Genomic DNA, 22,167 nt, shown 5'->3' on the forward strand with positions numbered 1-22,167 from the left:
CTGGAAAAACACTGCTGACAACAGCAATCAGTAGAAAGCCAGACTGCACATATAAATGCATAAGATTTTTTGCAGTCTTTCTATTAAAAGTGCATAGCCTACTGGGAAGCTTAAAATACTGGAGATACCACCTCTATTTTACTCTAAAGGAGTAAAAATGGTAGCTTTGTACTATATTGCTTGAAGCCTTTTGTTGTGAAGAATATCAATGACAGGTCAGGTATCAGAGTAGGGTGAGAAGGCAGGTGTCTTATTTTGTAGTTAAGTTAGTTGGTTAAAGTAGGTTGGTCTAAACTTCCTAATAATATCACTGGCTGTGTACAAGTTCCTGAGAAGTGTTGTTTTATTTTGGAAATTCTCTAATATAGCAGTGATTGCTTTGAGGGGTGGAGAGGAGCAATGGAACTTGTCAAAAGTGAGGGCTTATTTTGTCGTGTTTGTTTGTTTGTTTAGATGTGTGCAAACAGATCCAAGCTATAGGCTAAAGTCAGTGAAGCTACTAGAGTGTTACAGAATCCAGAGAAATAAATAGGACAAGGTCAGACATGCAAAGCAGTCATTTGTGAGCCCTTCTTAAGGGAAACTGTCATTTTCAGCTGTAGAAACTTTGGCAAAAGATGCGTTCTGGCTGAGGACACTGATGAAGAGAACCTAAACTTCCACTACCCAAAAAGCTTGTGGTCGTGGAACCTGAAGCACTTGCTGAGGCCGTATGATTTTGATTGTGCATGGATAACAACGTGAACTTAAAATCTTCTATTAATACTTCTGAAACAGGACAGTCTTTCTGAAATGTGTTTTGGACAGAAGCCTCTGTAATGAATATTGACTTTAGCTGGCATTAGTCTGGTGATTAGAAAGCTGAACTTTGGAATGGAAATAGTCATATCTGGAAACCTGAGAGCCTAGCAAGCATTGCTGCTTGATTTGGTCATCTTTTTGTGTTGTACTCGCTCTCACAAACATGTATAATAGAAAGTGGATGCCTTTTTTTCAATTGGGAAAATGTTTGTCCAATTATAAGCTTTAAATCCAACACTGGATTAATGACTCTTCTATTTTTTGGCTTTGACCCGAGGTTGCAGTTTATGCAGTAAAAGATGCCCAAGGTGCCTCTAAATTTTTTTTGTGGTTTTATTAAGTAGAACTATTATCAGTTTTTATGGATTGTGGTTTAATAAATTAACACCCTTTTGTTTTCTGCTGCTTTTTTGTGTCCTCACTTTAGTGTGCTTAGAGGCATACTTCTTGGGCTTTACTCTTGTATTCAGTGAGAGCCCTCATTACTGAAGAGGAAAGGAGACCAATGAAGTACTGAAGTTCATGCTTTATTCAGGAGGAAGTACTTTGTGAAGTATTTTAGAAGGAAGTATCATGTAAATGGTGCATAACTTTTTTTATGAATTGGGCTCACAGCGTGAAGACCAGATGTGAGACTGTTAAAATGAAGCAGTAATGGGAGTTCAGAAGTTGCTTGAGACTGAAAACAATGGAACAAACAGTAACAGGCTTTCATCTCAATTTAACTTAGTCCTGAGGCAGAGATGTTAATTTAACAGACTCCAAGACACCATTTATGTTCCCCGGTAATTTTAGTTTTCCGTATGTGATTAAGGAAGTAATTACTAACTTTATGTAGAAAATTTCGCACAAGTGACATAACCATTAAGGAAAAAATTGCTTAACTCCTAACTTACACCATTTTTTTGGCTACTGGTTTCAATGGTTTTGGCATAACTTTGCAAAAAAGGTCAGTGGTTTTCCTTAGTTTTATAGCATGAAATAATGAAGTGCTCTTTCAAAATTTTCCATATGCAGAACACTTGCGAAGATCTAAACTAGGACAGCTTTAATTAAAGTGCCAAATGGAATATTTGTGCACAGTTGCTTGTATGCCTCTTAAAAAATTAATAAAAGCCTTTTCTTAAAGTTTCTTGAGAAAGATTGCTTTGATTATGACAGGCAAAGTTCTCCAAATGATTCTTGCAACTTTACGTTCCAAGCTATTTTTTTGCCCTTTGAAGTAAGAATTTTAAAGGGTACTGAGTGCTTTAACATGCTTTTTGCTGCTTTTTTCCAAAGGTCACGCTCTTAAACCACAAGTTGCTTCCATTTTTACATCATTTTTGGATGGATTGAAAAAGTTCTACATCACAAAGGTAACCGTTTTAGGGTTTAATATTGCTTAGAACTTTGCCTGCTATCCATAGAATTTGAGACTGCAGTGTACTGTCTCTAATGCAGCTCTGAGTTAGAGAATCTCAAGGTAGTTTAATCCAAAATAAGATGAACTGTTTGAGGAGTAGCTCCATAAGAATTGTTCTCATGGATGTTTTCACCAATTGTATCCCTAGATTGAAGTGTCTTGTCTAACAGTGAACTATTGCATTTTCACACTAAACTAGAAATTTGGAGGAACTTCACAATATTTGAACTGCCATACAAATAGGGTTCAGCACTTCCTGAAGTTCATCCCAATGAGTACCACTTTTTAGTCTGGTGTGATTTTACATAAAATTTTATGGTTTTTTTGTTTTTTTGTTTTTTTTTTTCAAAATCAGCTAGAGAATTCCTGCAAATGTGCACGTTCAAATGGTATCTTCCCGGATTTAAATGACTTTCAGGTAGAGGGAGGAGGTGAACATTGAATTCTGACCTGATGGTATTAAATGTTTTCAGGGAGTGGCCTCTCTTGAAAGCCAGTGGCTTGTGTTGATTATCTTGAGCAGTTTCTGCTTCTTTTCCTCATACTGCTGAAGTAAAGAATGCCACGAGTCTTTTGGTGACTTCCTTTTGCAAAGAGTTATCTATTATGTTTAGAGACAACCCCAAAACTATTTTGCATCTCCTCCCTAAGCTTCTGTAGTGGCAATAGAATTGCTGTCGGTTTGAAACAATCATAGTCAGTTGAACCTACTTCTTTCTCTGCAACAAGCACCACTTCTTACCAAGGCATTTGTATGTCAATTCCAGTCCTTCCAGCTCTGCTGGAGGAAAGAAACACTTTGAGAAATGAAACAAACAGTGTGTAATACTGACACAAGCTGTTACTAACACATCTGGAGCTGAGAAAGCAGTCTTACCAATCATGAGACTCATATTTACTTTATCTACAAATATATAAAAGTATTTACTTTATCTACAGATTAGTCCCTATAACTTCTGCTCCTTATGGATAGTGATAAGCTTTGTGATCTCTTGCTGTATGAAGACTTTCATTGTCTTCATACATTCATGAAGACATTCATTGACTTAGTTTCTTTCTTGAGTATGCCATTGATTACATTGGCTATGATATTTTACTTAAAGCTTCAAGAAAAAGCAAACATTAGAACATGTCAGACTCACTTCTTTCTATTGAATGAAGTAGTCCTGTGAATAACTTAAAAAAAATAGGCACAAAATCTTTCTGGTTTTTACCTTCCTACAGTTTGGGACTGTTCACTAATAAGAAGTGCTCTAGGTATTATTTGTGTCTACTAGGTCACATTGTAGCTAGTTCCTCCAATGGCTCTGCCAGAGAATTGTGAAGTGCTTCCTGAGCATAACAGAACAGAAGATACATACTAGATGAAATACAAATAGCTCTAGATTGAGAAGGGACTGTAAAATGACATTTTAACAGACCTTTATTCCCATGGTTAGAGTTACCTTCAGTTAAGTTGCAGCATAGATAATGTATTCAGCCAAGGAAGCACTAAACAGAATAGTGAGTAATGGATGTATTCGTGACCTGACTGTTGTGCACGAAGGATATTTTTTTCTTGGCTATTAATGTGTCATCCTATGATCTGCTTTGGAGCTTAAGTAACAACTTACCACAAACAGAATGGAGACTGGAAGCGATGAGCACCACTGGAAAGGGGAGGGGGATTTTAGAAAATAATAATAAAAAAAATGATTAGTTTACATACTAAGAGTCCTTTATTCCTGTTTTTTTTAACCATTTGTAAGTATGAAGAGGTCATTAAATTTTGTTGCGGCTTTATATTTATAGAATCATAGACTTGTTTGAGTTGGAAGGAACCTGTAAAGTTCATCTAGTCCAGCTCCCCTGCAGTGTGCAGGGGCATCTACAGCTAGATAAGGTTGCTCAGAGCCCTGTCCAGCCTGACCCTGAATGTCCCTATTCATTTCCTTTCCTTCAGAAACCTGCTCAGTAGTGGTAGTTTACTGGAGCAATTGATAATCAACATGTATATAGAAAATAAGGCTTTTTGGACTGGTTTTGAAAAGCTGAATTGTACCTCTTAAACTCTCACTACTGAAACAAAGTTATGCAAACATCCTAACTACATTGCACCCATAGTAGCTACAAATCTAATAGTATTCTTCTTATTTCAACTGGCCTATGCTCTCTGCCCCAAGTTTAAAAGTGGTTTTTCTTTTATAGCACTTTACCACATGTAGACATTTTGCACTGGCACACTGTTATAACAACTGTTTTGAGAACAGTGATGTTTACTGTCACCATAGTTGCCTGTGTAGTAGTTGATAGGAGTAGTTGATAAACTATAAATGTCTCCTTATTGCTGAAAGCATTTAAGAACTGTTCAGTAGTAGATAGTAAGTTGTTGCCTATTCTACCTTTTTGGACAGGAGTAAAAAAGGTGACACACCAACTCATTATCACTTCTGTAGCTCTAACTGTCTTGTCAAGAAAAAGACTTGCCTTCTTTTGGGGATAATTTTTTTTAAAGTGTGTCTTCCTGATATTTTCTCTTATTTGCAACAACAGCAAACAGTGCTTACAGACCAGAGGGTATGCTGTGTACATGGAAAGCAAAAACTTGTTGCTTGTATTCTACCACACAGGCGATGACATAACGCAAGGATTTTCTCTCTGCAGTTCAAAGGATTTGATCCCAACATACTTTGTGTAGCTACCTTGCTCTTTGAGGGTGACAGAGAGAAGGTTCTTCAGCATGAAAAGCAAGTCTATGACATTGCCACAAAATTTGGGTACGTAATTTCAAAATACTTTGAAGAACTGATGTAAGCAAATGAACATAGAAAGCTTGCTTAAAAGAGAAGTTTGTTTAGTTCGAAGAACATGCTGCATCTCTTTGTCCTACGGGCTTTTTTATTTTTATTCTTACAATAGAATGGGAAATACTTTACTGTAGTGGTAAGCTGAGCAACAATCAGGTAGTTGTGTTTTGATTACAGCAGTGATGAAAACTAGAAGTCTCATTTGTAACAATATACTTTTTAAAGAAAGTTTTTTGCCAATATTAGTTTCAACTGTTAAAATACACAGAATGTCTTACATTTCAAGGCCATCATTTCTGAAATTTGTTCCTTCATTCTACCACTCTAAGTGGGTTACAAAAATGGGATTTCACCTGAGCAACTTGCTACTTTTCAGTAATAAGAATTACATTGTTTTAAGAGTGTTTTAGCTTAATGTTGTATGCAGGAAAAGGTCTCATCTGCAGGTCTTCTATTGATATTTCTAGGTAGCATGACTACAAAGGAGAGGGAGGAACGTGATCTGTGTTAATGGCCTGTCAGGAGTTTCTGCCTGTGCTACTCAGTTCAGTCTATTAGCTAATTGGTTAATGTTTTAATTTTCTGGTTTTGTGTCTGTAAGGAGAAAATAATACAAAGATGGTAATAATGCAAGAAGGATGATGATAAATATCCAGAAGGTTATCTAAAGGAAAAACTGACCAGTATAGAAGACTTCAGGCTGGCTGGAAACCACAGAGAAGTAATCTCCAAGAGATGCTGCCTTAGTGGTGGTCAGCCCTTAAATAAAGTCTAGGAGGGGTGGAGTCAAGCTCCAACCCTTCTGGGAGCACAGCTGAATTATCCTCACCTGTGCTTTGACAGCTGACCCAACACTTGCCTCAGCTGATTAATCTGAAGTTCAGACTGTGATTAAGTTTCCCATACAGTGTCTGAAAGGTATTCAGGTTATCTTTTTTTTTCCACCCAGATAAGCCTCTCAGATTTATAGCATCATCTGGGAAGACAGGCTAAAGATAATGCTGCCCTTGTTTTCAAAAGCTAATACTTAAAAACTAACAAAAAAGACTTTTGTAATTCTCTTTATCTGATATGTTAGTACAAACAGGGCTTCCCTTTTCTTTTTAGGGTTCAATCTTTTTCATCTGTCCATCACTTAAACTTTTGGGAACTTAAGTCAGTAGTCTTGCTGTCATGAACTGCGAGAACACAAGTGTGTAACTCCAACACACGCTTAGAAACATAGTTACAGATCTTCCTGTAAATTAAGATCGTGTATGTGTTCTGTAGTTCCATTTCCTTTGCTCTTTCATCATTTTTGAAGACCACAAAAGATAAGGAAAAACTTTATTGCTAAATAGGAATCATAGGCATTCTTTTTTTCAGCTTCATTTGTTTGTAAGTTTCTGCTATAACAGATTAGTGTGAAAAAAGCCGATGTGTTCAAGCAGCAGTCTCTGATGTTCTGCCAGGTTGGGACTACTCACTAATTCCATAGTGTCAAAGTGTGGTGACTCCTTAGCACATCAGAAGGTCTACAGTGAAATAGATTGAGCTGAAACACAGAAGTAAATTCATTCTGCTTGTGTTCCTAATCTGCTTTGAAAATTCTGTAAACCTTCGTCATTAGTGTTGCTAAACTATACACTTAAAAAAGAAAAAAAATATTTGAGGATAGTTTTTTGTTTTGTTTTTTGTTTTTTAACCTAAGTGATCAGGCTAATGTTACTGTGTTAACATTTCATTCTTTGAAGAGCTTCCATGGGAATTGGTTTTGCTGATCTGAGCCAAAGATTTGTCTAGGTAAATACTGTTTGAGAGGTAGATGTTTAGCAGCAGAATGGCAGATTGTTAATGCAGTTTTCATCAGACCGCTGTTCAGTACTTCTTGAGAAGCTTTTATTTTTATGTATAGAAGTGATCTTATTATGTCTGCGGTAGATGTACTGAAATGTGAGCTGTTAATGTTCTTTTAGGTCATAAAGTTGACAAAAGCAAAGGTTGAACAACAATGTTATTCCATTTGTTTGGATACAGTGCTCTTTCTTGGCTGTTAGGCTAGAGCAGTTGCAAACAAAATGGAGAAAGTCTTTCGGATATCTTAGGAAGGAATAGTGTAAAGTGTGTCCACTTATGAGTAACTACACTACAAAGTTAGGATGAAAATTGACTGCTTTCCCTGATTATTTATTTTTTTCTTCTTTCTTTCTCTACCCAACCTCCTTCTCTCTGAGCATCTTGAAGGGCAGAAAATGTGCCTGCATTTACAAAGAGTCTGTTTACAGCTAATGTGATGCAGCTTGGAGACAGATAAACTTGCACAAATGTTTCAGAATTGAAGTGTTGGTTTTCTGGTTATTTTTTTTAAAACTTCTGAATACCGTGCTGGAAAGTTAATTAAACTCCTTAATTGCAGTGGCTTGGCAGCTGGGGAAGATAATGGACAGCGAGGATATATGCTGACGTTTGTCATTGCTTACCTTCGGGTAGGTTACCTCTTGCCTCCTACTGAAACATTTGTTAATTAATAAAACAAACCTAGAGATATCTTTGAAGATGTTTCCTGAGTTCAAAGTACAGATTGCCTTGGATGTTCTCTAAACTTCTACTTAGAGGATTCTTTTTATTTCATCTCTATCTCTGTAGTGTTTACTTGTGGAACTTAATCTGCAGAATACCTTATAAACATAAATTTGTACATTTAAACAACAAAAAAAGTTACCTATAGGGGATAACTTGTAACTGACAGTTGCTAAATAAACCAGATCGGACTTACAAATCCATTATTCTGAACTGGGAGAGTACTCACAGTATATATGTGATCACTCAGCTCTTACTCTTTGAACGTCCACTTATAGCCATAGTTTGAATGAGAATTCAAGAATTTCAGGGTGAATAAATTTCAGTCTGAACTGGTGCAGCTGCTTTTATGGACTTAAGTTGTATTGGTTTATATATATTTTTTTCAGAATATTATGGATGTCCTTAGTGCTACGTTTTGTTTGGCCTCTCTAGTTTGGGACAAATCATTGAATTTCATTTAACTCAACAGGATGTAGGTAAAATAGGCAGAATGTTTCTTGTCTTTTTGCTTCCTTGGTAGAACTTAAATCCTAGATAGAACTTTAGTTTCAAGTAACTAGTTCTATTAGATGTTACGCTAATCAGATCAGTGGATTTTTGGATTGGTGCTAGTGGCACAAATATTTGACAGTGGAAGCATACGGACACTCTGGCAAGCTGTCTTTTAGCCATGACATGAAGGTGTCAACTGCCTTAGAAGAGCTGTGCCACTTCTATAACTATAAACTAATGTCACTGGGACAGATGGCTGTTTTTGCTAAATACTTTCTTTCTTTCTTAAGCAATCCAAAGTTTCTCAGCTGCTAGCAGTGTATCCTACAGATGTTGGTGCTGAATATTACTGATAATTTCCTTTCTCTGTTTATTAGGATCTGGGCCTGGATTACTATGTAATAGGAGAATCGTTTGAGACATCTGTTCCTTGGGATAGGTAAACTGATTATTCTTCAGTATTGCTTAGAACCTTGTACCTGATTTCATTCAAACTTGTGCTTGCTCATGAGGAAACTTAATTTAATTTAAGCCTTATGTGTATCAGAGGCTCCCTGATGTGCCTCAAATCTTACAGCTGTGTTTTTGCTAAAGTTGCTGGTAAATTGCGTTTCAGGATTTTCTAAATGCATTGTAGGCAAGTATTCAGTAATATTTCTGTTTAGGTTAACTTACTGTAACAGATCCAAGATGTGAAATTATCCAGCTTCTTAGGCTGGGTGGTGGCTACAATAACAGTATTGTGTGATAAACAGCCACATGTATGAGATCGGTTTGTATTTTAAGCAGAAAAGTTTGTACTGAAGGTCGTGAAAAAAAATAAATGTATTTTTTTTCCATGCAGTAATGCGAGGAAATGGAAGGCTTTTTGTACCAAGCTTCTTTTAGCTGTAGCTGGGAAACGCAAGACCACAGTATAGTTTAAAACATAAAGTTATTTTGAATGTTTCATTCCATTTGATAAGCCAGAAACCTCTTAAAGCAGAATCTAAACTGGTTTTAGTGTGACCTTGTCACCAGTGCAAAGTGGGAAATATGGAAACTGCAATGTGAGCTGGTAACCTTGTATCTTTGCTACTAAATTTAGTGGCAGTGGTAAATTCTGGCCTCAGCTTTGAAAATTGCTAGAGTCTGTCCAAGTGAGTGGGAGAAACTTGAGAAGGATGATTTTTAAAGCAAAATTGTTGTTTATTTTACTTCAGCTTTATAAGTCTTGAAGTACACTCACTTGTTAGCTGTGAGTTAGTGTTTGTTCTACCTGAGAGAATGAGTTGTTATGTAAGAATTTCAAATATTTTTCTTAAGTTGTGATTCCCAAAGCAAATGCTTTCAAAACCATTTTGTACTTTGACTAATAAGAGCTATGCAGTTTTTCACAAATCATGTGCCCTGTACCTGACTGAACATATTTGAAAAAGATACTTTCTTGCAAATCCATTGAATAGATTATTTTCTCTCATGTATTACTGCCATCATCAAGCAAAGTAACTTTATGTCTGTGTAAAATGCCTAAAAAAATCAAGTTACACAACATGAATGGTGCTGCACAACTTATTGGGGGAATATATAATTAAATAAATTATCATTTGGAAAATATATTCTTGAATATTTTATAATGCTTTGAATGTGCCTGGGTTTGCTGAGGTGTGTATAAATTACTAAAAGCAAAGTAAATAAGGCTCATGGCAACATTTAATAACTCACTGCCATTTTAAACTGATAACATTTCAAGCTGACAGAATAGTGCACAGCTGGAGTCTCTAGTTCTTGCCTTGCAATTTACCAAAGGTATGCCAGAATGTACAAGGCTTTGGACTTCTCTAGCTTTCTGTGAGTTACGTTTGTGAGCTGTGTTAAGGCACTTTTGTTGAGGACAATAAGTTTAGACACAGAAGTGGTAACCTCTATTTCCTGTTGAATTCTTTTGACTTCAACTTTGGCTTTCATTCTGTGCTCTAATTCAGGGTAAATTTACTATTCAGGAGATGTACAAAAAGAGCAATGCTGGTGAAGTCTTAGTAGAGGACTGTTTTAAAATTAAAATCTAAAATTGGTTTTAGGAGGCAGTCTTCTTGGATTATATATATTACAAAAAAGAAGATCACTGGAGATTAATTGATGTGTTTGTGATTGTTTTGGTATAAAATCTTACCAAGACTTTACATTTCAATATGTTTTCTGTTTCAGGGTTTTAGACCTCTGTAGGAATGTGAAGGAAAGGATAGTAAGAGAATGCAAGGAAAAGGGTGTTCAATTTGCTCCCTTTTCCACCTGCAGGTAAGCCAAGGAACAACTCAAATACTTACATTTCTAGAATCTGTTATTAGTAACCCAACTAAGAGATCATTAAACTATACACCTAGTATATACCTAGTTGGCAGTCATCTGTTAATGACAGAATGAAGCCTAGTCATCTTGACTTTTCTCTTTAACCTGCAAGTAGGTTACATGTAATAGTAATTATTTCAAAAGATTAGTGGCACATCATTAGTCTTGGTGCTTCTGCTCAACTCTCTGGTGCATACTAGCAAAATAAAGCTAATTTAAGAACCTTAGCTCTCTGAAAGTCATTACTTTGTAAGAATGAATCAATGCAAGTGCAAAACCAAACTTTTTTTTCCTCTTCTAAAGTTACCCTTTAAAAATCAAGTGAGTTACTTCAAGTTGTGTAGAGTGATATAGTGGCTGATGTTACCATACCATATAGCTCTGTTTGTAATGCAGTTCTCTTCTGCAGGGTGACACAGACTTACGATGCAGGTGCATGTGTCTATTTCTACTTTGCCTTTAACTACAGAGGGATTAGTGATCCTATTCATGTCTATGAAGAAATTGAGGTAAAGTATATAAGAGCGTCAGTTAAGGAAGAGAAGCTAATATTCTGTAACATGTGCCAAACTTGTTGGCCAAGCTAATTGAGTTTTGTAGGAAAAGTCTTAATAGTGTACTTACAAGTCTTTGATCATTAGCAGCTAGAAGAAGTACATCCTAAACAGTGTACAGAGGTGCAAGGTGAGTATTTTAGCATGAAAGCGTTCAAATATTTCTTCATCGACATAGAAAACTAAATTATTCTTTAATTTTTGCCACAAGCTTCACATGCAAAAGGAAAGTTATTTCTAAAGTACCTTACTGCATCATCCACAATCTTGAAAAATCTGAATCTAAATTCCTTTCTGAATGAGAAACTTCAGTCACTCTGGGGAATTTGTTTCCTTTTCAGTGGGCACTTATCCATCTTCTAGATGAGCTTCCCAGCCCGGTAGACTAATTTAGTTTTGTCAAGGGGAGAGTGATCCGGAATATTCTGTTCTGGAACAATAGTTTTGTTATAAAATCTGTGCTTTAAAATATCTTGGCTTTTATAGGGTTTGTTTGGAAAATTCCTACTTAAATTCATTTGCAGACTTGAGATGAAATGTTCACTTTTATTGTGTACCCTATACGTTTCTAACTTCTTCTATACACCTGTTAAAGTGTTTACTAAAGCAAGCATTTGACTAAGACAAAATATCTTGTGCATTTAATGTTAAATATCTTATCTTTCCTGTCTAGAGGGCTGCTAGAGAAGAAATACTTGCCAATGGAGGAAGTCTCTCACATCACCATGGAGGTATTCTTAGTCAAATAAGTATTTGTGAATACATCAAATAGTTTTCAACAGAACATTTCATTTAATGCATTAAAAATATTTTTAAATTACTCAAAATAAATTTTATCAGTCTTTCAAGAAACTTCACACCCCTTTACCAAATATCAGCAGAAGCATCACAAGTCTTGGTTTGCTTGATGTCCAGTTGCACAGCATGATATATTTATGAATAGCAGCCTCAAAGCATTCCTTTGGTAGGAAATCTACAGGCTGTCTAAAAAGCTGAAAAGGTAGTTTATAAGTTTGTCATAAGCAGCTTCTACTGAACCTCATGAAGAGACATATTCATTTACATAAACAAGTGAAACAGCTCTAAGAGCAACTTAATGTCCCTTGCATCTAGGTGAATGCTGTTTACCCCTAATTCCAGAACATTTAGTGATAATATCTGCATAAAATTGCTTGACACTTTAGCTGAACTACGCATATTAACTGTATTTCTGTCTGTCTGCTAACGTCTGATTATTTGGTTTCCTCTCTTGTGGTTTGAAAATAATTTTTAATGTGTTACTAGTTTCTTTGCAAGCTGTTTCCGTGCCTTAATAGTAAGGTTTAGAATCAATTAAATGTGTAAATATTACCCTGATAATTTACATATGCTTTTCCCACATATTGAGGTAGCCTGACTAATTTGATGGTGTCAAATTTGATGGTATATAGTGCTGTAAACTCAAATGTCAGGAAAATTTATTCTGAATTCCTTTTGACTTGTGTAGCTTTAAACGGATTTAAAATACATTTCTTCTCTATTTTCTTGGAGCATTGCCCAGCCACGGAAATAAGAGCAAAGAGTAAGAACTCTAATGGTTTAAAATAAAATAAAAATTAGGTAATTCTAAGAAAGCTCTCTGTGGGCAGAAAAAATGAAGCGTAGAATCAGTGTTTTAAAACACATTGGTGAATTCCAGGGCTTGACACTTATGTCTAGGGCTGTCTCAGACTTACATCTTTGTGATGGAAATTGCAATATTCGAATATTGGAAAATGTGTCAATATTGAAAACATAAGTGAAAACATTTTCAATATTTTTAATATGCATTTATTGTCCTCTGATTAATTTTTTCTATAGTATTATAGTGTTAGTATTAAGTACTTAGTGTTACAGTGTATAGGCCAATCAGTTCTCAAAACATGGATGTGGAGTTACCCTCTTGATCTGCTACTGTGGTCTCTCCTGCTGTGGCAACTGTATTTTACTGTGACTAGCATTTCATCCATTAACTCAGACGCAGTTGTAGCTTGTCATAATAGAATGCATTTGCCCTCACCATCTGAAACTTTTGCTACAGCATCATGGGCAAGAAAAAATTACTTGTGTACCACTTTGATACCCTTCCATACTTGATCTTTCTGACTTCATAGGTTTAGAAAACTTGATTTCTGTTAGACTTCTCTTGTTCCTTTTAGAGCCTGACAAATCTTTTCTGCTTTAAGTCTTTGTGTCTGGCAAGACAAGATTCTTTTTTCTTTCTTTCTTTCTTTCTTTTTCTTTCTTTTTTTTTTTTTTTGTTTTTCTTTTTTTTTTTTTTTTTCCTGTTCACAGTAGATGTGCTGCTGAAAATTAGAAAATTAGCCTTATAATATCAATTTTATTTACTGACCTTCAGGCCCTGTCATTCCTAGCTCTGCTAAAATCAGTCTGTTGGGGGCAGGGGTGGTAAAAGAAAATACTGGTGCAGTTTATTTTAGTATTTGTCTTGTAATTGTGATTAATAACAGTTGTTTTCACTATCTGGAAGCAGACAGGCTGGTTTGTCTGCCTACAATCATGCTGTGATAAATGGAGCTATTTTAACTCTGGTTTTGTGTATCAAAGAAAACAGATGTAGTCTGGGACTTGAGGCTATAGGAAATACAAAGCTTGCTTAAGTCAATCTTCATCCACTCTGAGTGAAGAAGTGGTCATATATGACAGTTTGAGATGTGGAAAGCACTAAATTAGTTTACATCTGGAAAAACACTAACTGCAGGTTTGCCTGTAGCTGCCATGCACAAGGAGAACTAAAATCATAGCAGTCTTTATTTTACATTAAGAGTAATTTCGGAAAGACTTAAGTTCAGATTCTTTTTAATCCCAGCATCTATTCTCTCTTCTCCTCATGCTAACCAATATGTTTAACTTTCAGTCACTTAGCAAGGTTGTGAGAGTATTTCCTGATCCCATAGCACTTTTTGAGATTTAAACCTTAAAAGAAGCATAACTCTTTTTGGATTGCAGCTCACAGCCTTGCTTATAAGTACAGGAACTTTCCAGAAAAAGAATTGCAGAACTGTATCAATACCAGCCTCTTAAAGCAAGCATCTCATGGACACAAGAAGCTATAGGAATGCCAGACGTACATCAGTGTAATGAACTTGGCCTTTCAGTTTAACAATGGCTTGTATTTTGGGATGGAGTATGCTTTTTTGTATACATAAAATAACATTTGCTTAGGAAATATCACTAGTTAAAACTCCTAAGTGTTTATGCTTTATAGTACAGCATGAGAAGGGAGCTGGCTGGATTTGGCCTTGATCCCTTCTGTATTGCCAAGTTATGCACCCATGTAAAACTAGAAATAGGTTATTTGCATTGCAGGTGATGTTTGAACAACTGGTTACTTAAGAAAGTAATTATCAGCTTGTGGTTTGGGGCAAAATACATTCATTTAGACACATAACATCATAGAAAGAAGAAAATTAGTTCTAGACAAATTGACTAAATAAAGATTAATATAACCCAGGCTCCACAAAAATGTAAGTTATTTTACCAGTTCCCTGGCAATTTATGTAGAACAGCTCTGAAGAAAGAAAAAGGGATGTACAAAATAGATGTGCAGTCAGTTTCATGTTTGACACTGCAATTCTGTGGTATCATTAGGAAGCCATGCCTTAAGATGTACTTCGCAGTAATCCATGCAGACTACAATATCTGAAATTATTTCCTATGGGGAGTGGTAGAGTTATAATGAAAAGTCCTTGTGCAATTCTACAAGAAAAAGTGTCCTCTTATATTTAAGTTAAGGACTGGAGGCTGACCATACTTAATTTTATAAATTAAGAACTTGTTAATTAGAAGGAGGAGTTCATACTGTCAGTTTTCAGGCATCAGGAAACCCAAATTATGTGAAATAATCTGTCAGTCACATTTTCCTTCCTTAGTCTATTGATGATCACAATAGAAGTGCCATCTTTGGTATCTTTTTTCACCAAATAAATACAAAAGACTTTTTGAGTCCTTAACTTAAGTTGAAGTATTAGATTAATGCATTGACCTTTCTCAGTGAATTTCAGAACTCTCTCTAGAAGAGTAATTTTTGGGAAGCAGTTTCTAGGAGAGCAACATTGCTTCCTGCAAGAAACTACCGGCTGCAAGAAGAGCATTCTGCAGCTGGAAAAGCCCCATCCTTCTTATGACCCATGTTACTATTTCTCCTTCTGCAGAGCTATTGCTCTGCAGTAATTGCCTCTTTACACTGAAAGGACTGGAGCGGAGGAAGTGCAGTGCCACTGGAGCCTTTTTCCCCTGGGACCACACACTGCTGTAAATCTATTCTGCGCTGGGGGTAGGGCTATTCCTGGGATCCATCAGCTACACTAACTTCCCTTACAAACCTGTACATGTGTGCTCAAGTACTTGATTTTCTTAAGTGAGAAAACTGATTGCTGCCTGCTGTTTGCTGGCTCCATTCATAACTAGATTTTTAGCAGCTATGCTAAAAATCCTCAAACGTGAGCTGCCATAGCCTTCATGATTACGGACCAGCATGTATCAGAATTGTAAAAAAGCACTGTGTTTCCTTAACACATGGAATATAGTGGTAACAAAACAAAAAAACGATCATGAAATCAGGTTTTGGGCTGTCTTTCTGAGTTGCTACTGCACAACCTTGTTGGCTTTCTGGTTTGAGGTATGTGATTTGTTTGAAGCAGGCTCTTTGCCATGCTCAGGTGTTTGTACTGTGTGAAGTAAGCAGAGCTTCAAATTGAATTTGACTAGTCTTGAGTGATGGCAAATATTCCAGCTTCCTAGCAGTGAATGTTTATGGTCCTAGCATGTGTCAGGAATAGAGCAATTGCTACTTTTAAAAATTTAAAGCTTACTCTCATCATTCATTTTGGAGAATTAAAGATGCAAGGTTAGAATGAAAGAATGAGAAGTTGTATTTGTTACCAGTTGATTCCACAGGGACTGGGTGTATAATGGTGTGTATAGGACTTCTATGACCAATTTGTGGTTGACAGTGTTGTGCTGAGTTTGTAATCTTTAGTACTGTTGTGATGCAGCATATAAAATGAGATCAATTTGATCTCTTGTCAGTTATAGATAAATTACATCCTCCTGGCTTTAAAGGTAATGACCTACCTTCTGGAGGCTAGAAACTGTTTCCTCTAGTCCATGGTATGAGCAGGTTCAACTGAGACCTTTTATTGGTAGGAAAATTAAGACTTCCTTGAGCCCAAAGATGTTTTTTTTGGCTAGGCTTATCAGTATTAAGTAATTTTGCTACTTGTAGTCATTTTACATCCAAGGGAATATGTTTTAATGTTACTATATTTTTGTCTTCCATTTCTCTTCTCATCCTTGATGTTGATTGTATTGCCCTACGGAGGAAGAAGAAATATTCAAAGGGCAGAACTAACCTGAAGTGAAACAAACTATCTATATTGCTTTTCTGTGTAGTGCTGTCATCTGCACAAAGCTTTCCATAGTCTGTAGCTGAAAAATCCATGTATGTCTTATTTTCATGAACATTTTCATAGAATGTTTGTGAAGGACCACTGGTAACTAGTACAGGTTTTTTTCTTTACAGTTCACTGATCAAATGTTTGTTAGATTTATTATTGCAAAAGTATAAACCATAGAAAATTTGACAAGATAGATGTGTAAATTATCACTTTGACAGAGCTAATGATGCACTCCAAGCACCTTCTGTTTTCCAGCACTTGGTGAGCAACTTCATTAAATATGCAATGACTGTTTGGTGCAGCTCAGACAGTAGTTCAGTTCCTTGTGGAATTGCATTATTACTGGAGGTGTAAAAGAGGCAGGCATGCTAGCTGTTGGGCATCCTGCTGTGATTCTAATGTGCTCCATCTTGTTGGAGCAGTTGTTTGCAGTCTTTTCAGGACAATTACATCCATAACCACAGGACACATTCACTGAAACTATATTACAGATAACAGTTAAGAATGGTAATGACTGTTCTTCAGCTGCTTGTCTATGAGCCAGTGAGAGTGACTTGAGGTGATGGACAAACCACATCCATGCCTATTTTCTATTTTTTTGTGTGTGGTAGTTTTAGTATTAAAGTTCCCCCAGATAAAATGCAGCTACATCAGCTTGCTCTGTCAAATTGTAACAGTGGTGTGCTTGCACTCGGGTTGTTGTGCGCTTTTTTTAAGCTGGGCTACCACAGTTCCTACTGCATGAAAAATGTTTTAGTCCCTTCAGTTACGATCTTTGCTCTTTACATGAATACTGGTAATAGTTGCTTTCTATTTCTGTAGATTTCCTTCTTTCTCACGTTTGCTTTTTCAGTTGGCTTTATAACTAGCTCATTCCTTAAGGTATAAACAAGTATACTCTGTTCTCCAGAGGTGTCTCTGTAATTTATTATTCTGATGACAGTTTGATGGTTACCCTGAGAACAGGGCACAAAAGATGGCTTGGATTTAGGTTCAGATACTCTTAAAGCATCTGCCTCTCAAATCTTTACTATATCACATCATACTGACAAATGGGTTGTGACAAGGTAAGGCTGACAAGGTAAATGCTATACTGTGTTTAATGAAAGAATGGCCAATATTTTGCACGATCTGTTAAATCAGGGTCGATGACTTGGTTAATTATTGTATGAGCACTTGGCCGTTTAACAGAACCATTGTGAGAATTTAGTGAAACGAGTTCTTAAATGGCTGGTGTTTCAGCTTTGCTTTGTGTTTGGTGTAGGTTGCGAATATCCATTTTAACATGGAAAATAAGCTTTTGTGTAATGGTGTCTGCAAGTGCCAACCTGTGCAGAGGTTTTTCAATAAAACAAGATATGCTGGTGACTGATAACTAGTCTTCAAGCTTTCTCTTCAGAAAATATATATATATATTTTTTTATTTAAACCAATACTGTTTTAAGTTTGTTTCTGATTCTCGAGCACATTCTTTTTAAAGCAATCAAGAGGTGTGGAGTTCTACTTTTCAGTAATGTCTTATTTGGTTTTCTACTTTAAAAATACGCATCATTTGAAAACTTACTACCAAATCGCTGTTTTAAAAAAGAACGGGTGATTTCAGCCTAAGCTTCATCTAAATTTCATAGTTTCTAAAGAAAGTAGACAGTGTGGAACGCAGTCTTCCTCTGGGAGTATGCAGAGCTTAATGAGCTTGATAGTCTGGTGGGCTCAATAAATCAAATAAAGCAAAACATTTCTCATTTTTGAATAAAAGCATTTATCACACAGTGTTTATTCATTCATGGTCACAAGATTGATTGGCTCTTAGAATCCTGCTGTATATTGAAACTCTTTGTTTTTTGTTTTTCCAGTAGGCAAATTGCGGAAGCGCTGGATGAAGGAGAGTATCTCTGATGTTGGTCTGGGAATGCTGAAATCTGTTAAAGAATATGTGGACCCCAATAACATCTTTGGAAACAAAAATCTTTTATAAAGCCCTGCACAACATGGTGTACCGAAACTTCTTCAAAATTACCGTTGAAATTCCTCCATTTTCATTGTACTGATATCCCAGTAATCAAATATAACATAGCCTAAACTTTGAAACTAGTATCTCACATTGATTTTTGCCATCCCCTGCTCCCCAATAAAGTTTAAACATTGCTGTTAACGTTTATGGATTTTTACTTATAATGCTCTTAAACAACCCACTGGGCATAAAGTACATTACCAGCCAGGAAATGCTAATTTGATTTTCCAAGTTTGGCTAGGCAACGCAGCTGACAATATTTTCAATGCTGGATACAGCCAGCTGTTTCTTACTAAAGCATCCCCCTGCAAGGAGAACAAAGACTGACAACAGTGTTTTCTACAGAAGCAGCTGCTCAACCCAGCCTCTTGCTAAAGGAAAGCAGCTAGGAGACAGATGAGATTACACCAAGGATTACTACTCTGTGCTGAAGCATTAGGTATGTAACAGATTTGTAACCAGCGAATACTTAAAGCACAAATGTAGGCTTTGATCAAAAAAGATGCGAGTCAAACTGTTTCTAAAAAGACAGCCTCCCACCTTAATAACTATTGTAAAATTGTAAACAACTGAGCTGTTCTGAGTTGTATTTGCATTGCTGGGATTATCTTAAATTAATTGTAGGTCAGTCATTGTAAGTTTTTGTACAATGGACATTTCTCACTGTATGTTAATAACAGGTTTGTAACAAAACTTTGCCTTCATCTGTACTGCAGTCCTGGTGTGTATGGTTTTGCTCCTCTTTTTGTTTATTTTGCAGAAATGCAAAATATCTTTTTCAGTAAAAGAAAAAAAATTTTGGCTATTCAAGTGAAACTGCCCAGCACTGTCTTTTGAAACAGTCTCAATGGTTTAATAAAACTGAAGTGGACATACTATCATTCTGAAAGTGAGGTTTCCCTTTTTAGTTTTGTACAGTTTCCTATGGCCTTTATGAATCATTTATCTACTTCACTAGTAGCCGCAACTTTAATTATCCATTTAACTATAAGAAAATGAAATATTTTCTTGATCAGTATGGTATGCAAGTAAACATTTTTACATTGAAACTTGAATCTTGATCAGTAAAACAAACTAAAGGTATTTGTCAGTACTCATGATACAATTGTGAGGTGGGTTGTTTTCTTAAAGCATGTTACTAGCCTTTTTGATAATTAATGTATATGACTGCATAAGATTTAAAAACAAACAAACACAAAAACATGGACTGTCCTTTGAGGACACAGTCTCTCTAAGCCAACTGGTTCACAACGCTGTAGTGTCAGTTTGGACACCTTTTTTTATTAGCATTGCCCTTAATGAGATGGAAAAAAAAAAAAAGAGTATTTCTTGTTTTTAAACTCTTTTAGAATACTGTTTAATTAGCTCTTAGTTTTAGTAGTATACCAAAAAGAATAGAAGATGCTCAAAAAGCTGCGTATCAGACAAAACCTTGAACTTGTTTAAAAATAATTTCAATTCTGTAGTTAAAATGATGAAAACCCAAAGAATAGTTAAGAAATCACTTTAAAGTGCATGCTGTCAAGGTACTAAAGGAGAACTTTTCATGATCTGCAGAACATGAAATGGGCGGTTAATGCAATACTTGTAACACGGCTAGATTTCTTTCTGGTGGTCTTTTTCACAACAGTTTGATACGATCTGGTCTTCTCAGTTTTTGTTCTTGGCACAGAGTTTGTATTTCAGCAGTAACCAAAATAATAGGTGGAGTCTCTTTTAGGAAACTGACTTTTCACACTGTGGTTAAGTATTCTTTCATTTGTATGTACGCAGTGGTGTCTGAGCAGAGTGAATCTGTTCATGTTTATGCAGGGGAATTCCTCATCTCACATACTGCACAGTGGTGGTTACTTGACCACCGCGGGAGTCTTGCCAATGACTACTATCACTAACAGACACCTTTCTACACGTTGGTAAATATGAAGGGTGTTTTCTTATGTCCCTCAGTGAAATTATCTGTCTAGCTACGAATAATCAGTTTTGAAGGAAAGTGTGTGAAACCTTTTTGTAAAATGATGGCACAAACGTAACTAGAATCCCTTGCTTTATTAAGTTACACAGATAAAACTTACATATGCTTTCTGTTTCTAACCTTTAAGTAGCCACTGGCTGCTGAAGTTATTCAAAATGCAGTAAAGATTTTTACTGCACATCAGTTGTCCTATGGGAAGGTCAAATAACACGTTATAGGAGTCCTAAAGTTATATCATTGCATAACAGTGAGAAGATGAACTACAACTGTAAAGGATGTTTTTGCTAATGACCACCTGATCTCTGTCTTCCTAAATATTTTTTCTATCTTTGAAACTGACTCGAGGTCTGTGAAATTACAGTTAAAATATGTGTAGTACTGATGTCTTTAATTATTTCACATTTAAATTCCTAATGAAAATAGTGAAGCATCGTACAAGTTCAGGAGCCCATTTAAGAGAAATTTTCCCTTTTAGTACTACGTCTTCCACCATTCCTTCTGTATTCTTTACTTTCTTGATGAAGACTTGGTTTCCACTAGCTGCAGCCTGTTTGGAGATGAAACTTTATCCACGCAGATCAGAAGTGTGTCTTGGTATACCACGTAACTTTTCCATTTGGTTAACTATTTCAATTATATGTAAGTTACAAACAGTTTTAATCAAGATTGTCATGACATCTTGTTATGCAGCTTTGGTTCTCTTGGAAGGAAGAAAGGTGCTGAGTGAGTATGGCTTGACTACCAGATCTATTTATGTTTGCTTAGAGCTTTCTGAAAGTTTTGGAGAGAATGTAATAAAAGAGAAAAGGGAAATGAGTTAGAAATTACCACAGGCTCTACATCTTAGTCAAAGAAAAAAAATCTCTCTTCTTGACTTTACTCACAATACAGTGGTTACATTAGAGATGTCATCTTTGCCTTACAGTGAACAGAGATCAGGCCAAATAGTTCTTCCATAGCAATGTTAATTAACTTAAACCAGTTTCAGAGGCAGGGATACATTAGCACTGAAATCCAGAAAATGCAAGTCATTTCTCAAATCTTGGAAATGTGTGTTTATCAAAGTTGTAATTCAACTTTTGCAAATAAAGCCAAACAGTGTTTGTCATTTTAGTGTGAGATTAACTGTAAAATTTTCAGTTGTAATGTTAAGAGATAATAGAACCTTATATTATTAATAAAAGCAAAATGGGCCTAAACCAGTATGTGTTTCTGTGCTGAAGCTAAGCAAATATGTTCCCCAAACTTACCATTTTTGATTCATTTTAATTTGGTTCAAGCTGACCAGAGGTATAGTCATAGGAAGGTTTGAGCACTTGTAAAGATAAATAGGTTAAATTTATGAATGTATGCTAATAGAAGTTCTGCTTTTTCCTCCCATGCATTGCATAACACTTGAAAACCTTAAGCCTACATGGTTCAGAGATTTGTCTTCCTTGTTTTTCCCATTTTGAGCAACAAAGCCACCTTCTACTACTCTTATCAACATATGCAGGAGCATACCTTATCATACCTTTTGTGTTTAAACTATTGCAGTAGATGCAATCCTGTTAATATGTGCACATCTGATTTTAAAGCTACTTGGTAACAGTCTTAGAATATGATTGAAAGAATGGTATTTATGAAGCATATATGAGCAGAAGATAAGTTTCTGTTATCTGCATAGTTGCTCTAAAGCTTTTATGCCCTTTAATTTAGAATGACTGGAATTACGTCTTGCTTGTCCAGATGTGGTATCCTCTGTGCAGGATAGGCATGGACCTGTTGGAGCACATCCAGGGCAGTACCACAGAAATGATCTCAGGGGTTAAATACATT

The 22,167-nt window shown here is 36.0% G+C and overlaps 1 protein-coding gene across 1 annotated transcript in view; it reads left to right on the forward strand.

Moving 5' to 3' along the window:
- Nucleotides 1-21,551, forward strand: part of AGPS (alkylglycerone phosphate synthase) — a 52,380-nt gene extending 30,829 nt beyond the window's left edge. The window contains exons 13-20 of the mRNA XM_072341274.1: nucleotides 2,083-2,159; nucleotides 4,850-4,962; nucleotides 7,388-7,457; nucleotides 8,424-8,485; nucleotides 10,234-10,323; nucleotides 10,784-10,883; nucleotides 11,602-11,659; nucleotides 18,220-21,551. Of these exons, the coding sequence (XP_072197375.1) occupies nucleotides 2,083-2,159; nucleotides 4,850-4,962; nucleotides 7,388-7,457; nucleotides 8,424-8,485; nucleotides 10,234-10,323; nucleotides 10,784-10,883; nucleotides 11,602-11,659; nucleotides 18,220-18,341 (692 nt within the window). The 3' untranslated portion in view covers nucleotides 18,342-21,551. The remainder of the gene's footprint in view (nucleotides 1-2,082; nucleotides 2,160-4,849; nucleotides 4,963-7,387; nucleotides 7,458-8,423; nucleotides 8,486-10,233; nucleotides 10,324-10,783; nucleotides 10,884-11,601; nucleotides 11,660-18,219) is intronic.
- The last annotated feature ends 616 nt before the right edge of the window (nucleotides 21,552-22,167 follow it).

This window comes from Excalfactoria chinensis, chromosome 7, assembly GCF_039878825.1.
Source record: "Excalfactoria chinensis isolate bCotChi1 chromosome 7, bCotChi1.hap2, whole genome shotgun sequence".
NCBI classification, from domain to species: domain Eukaryota; kingdom Metazoa; phylum Chordata; class Aves; order Galliformes; family Phasianidae; genus Excalfactoria; species Excalfactoria chinensis.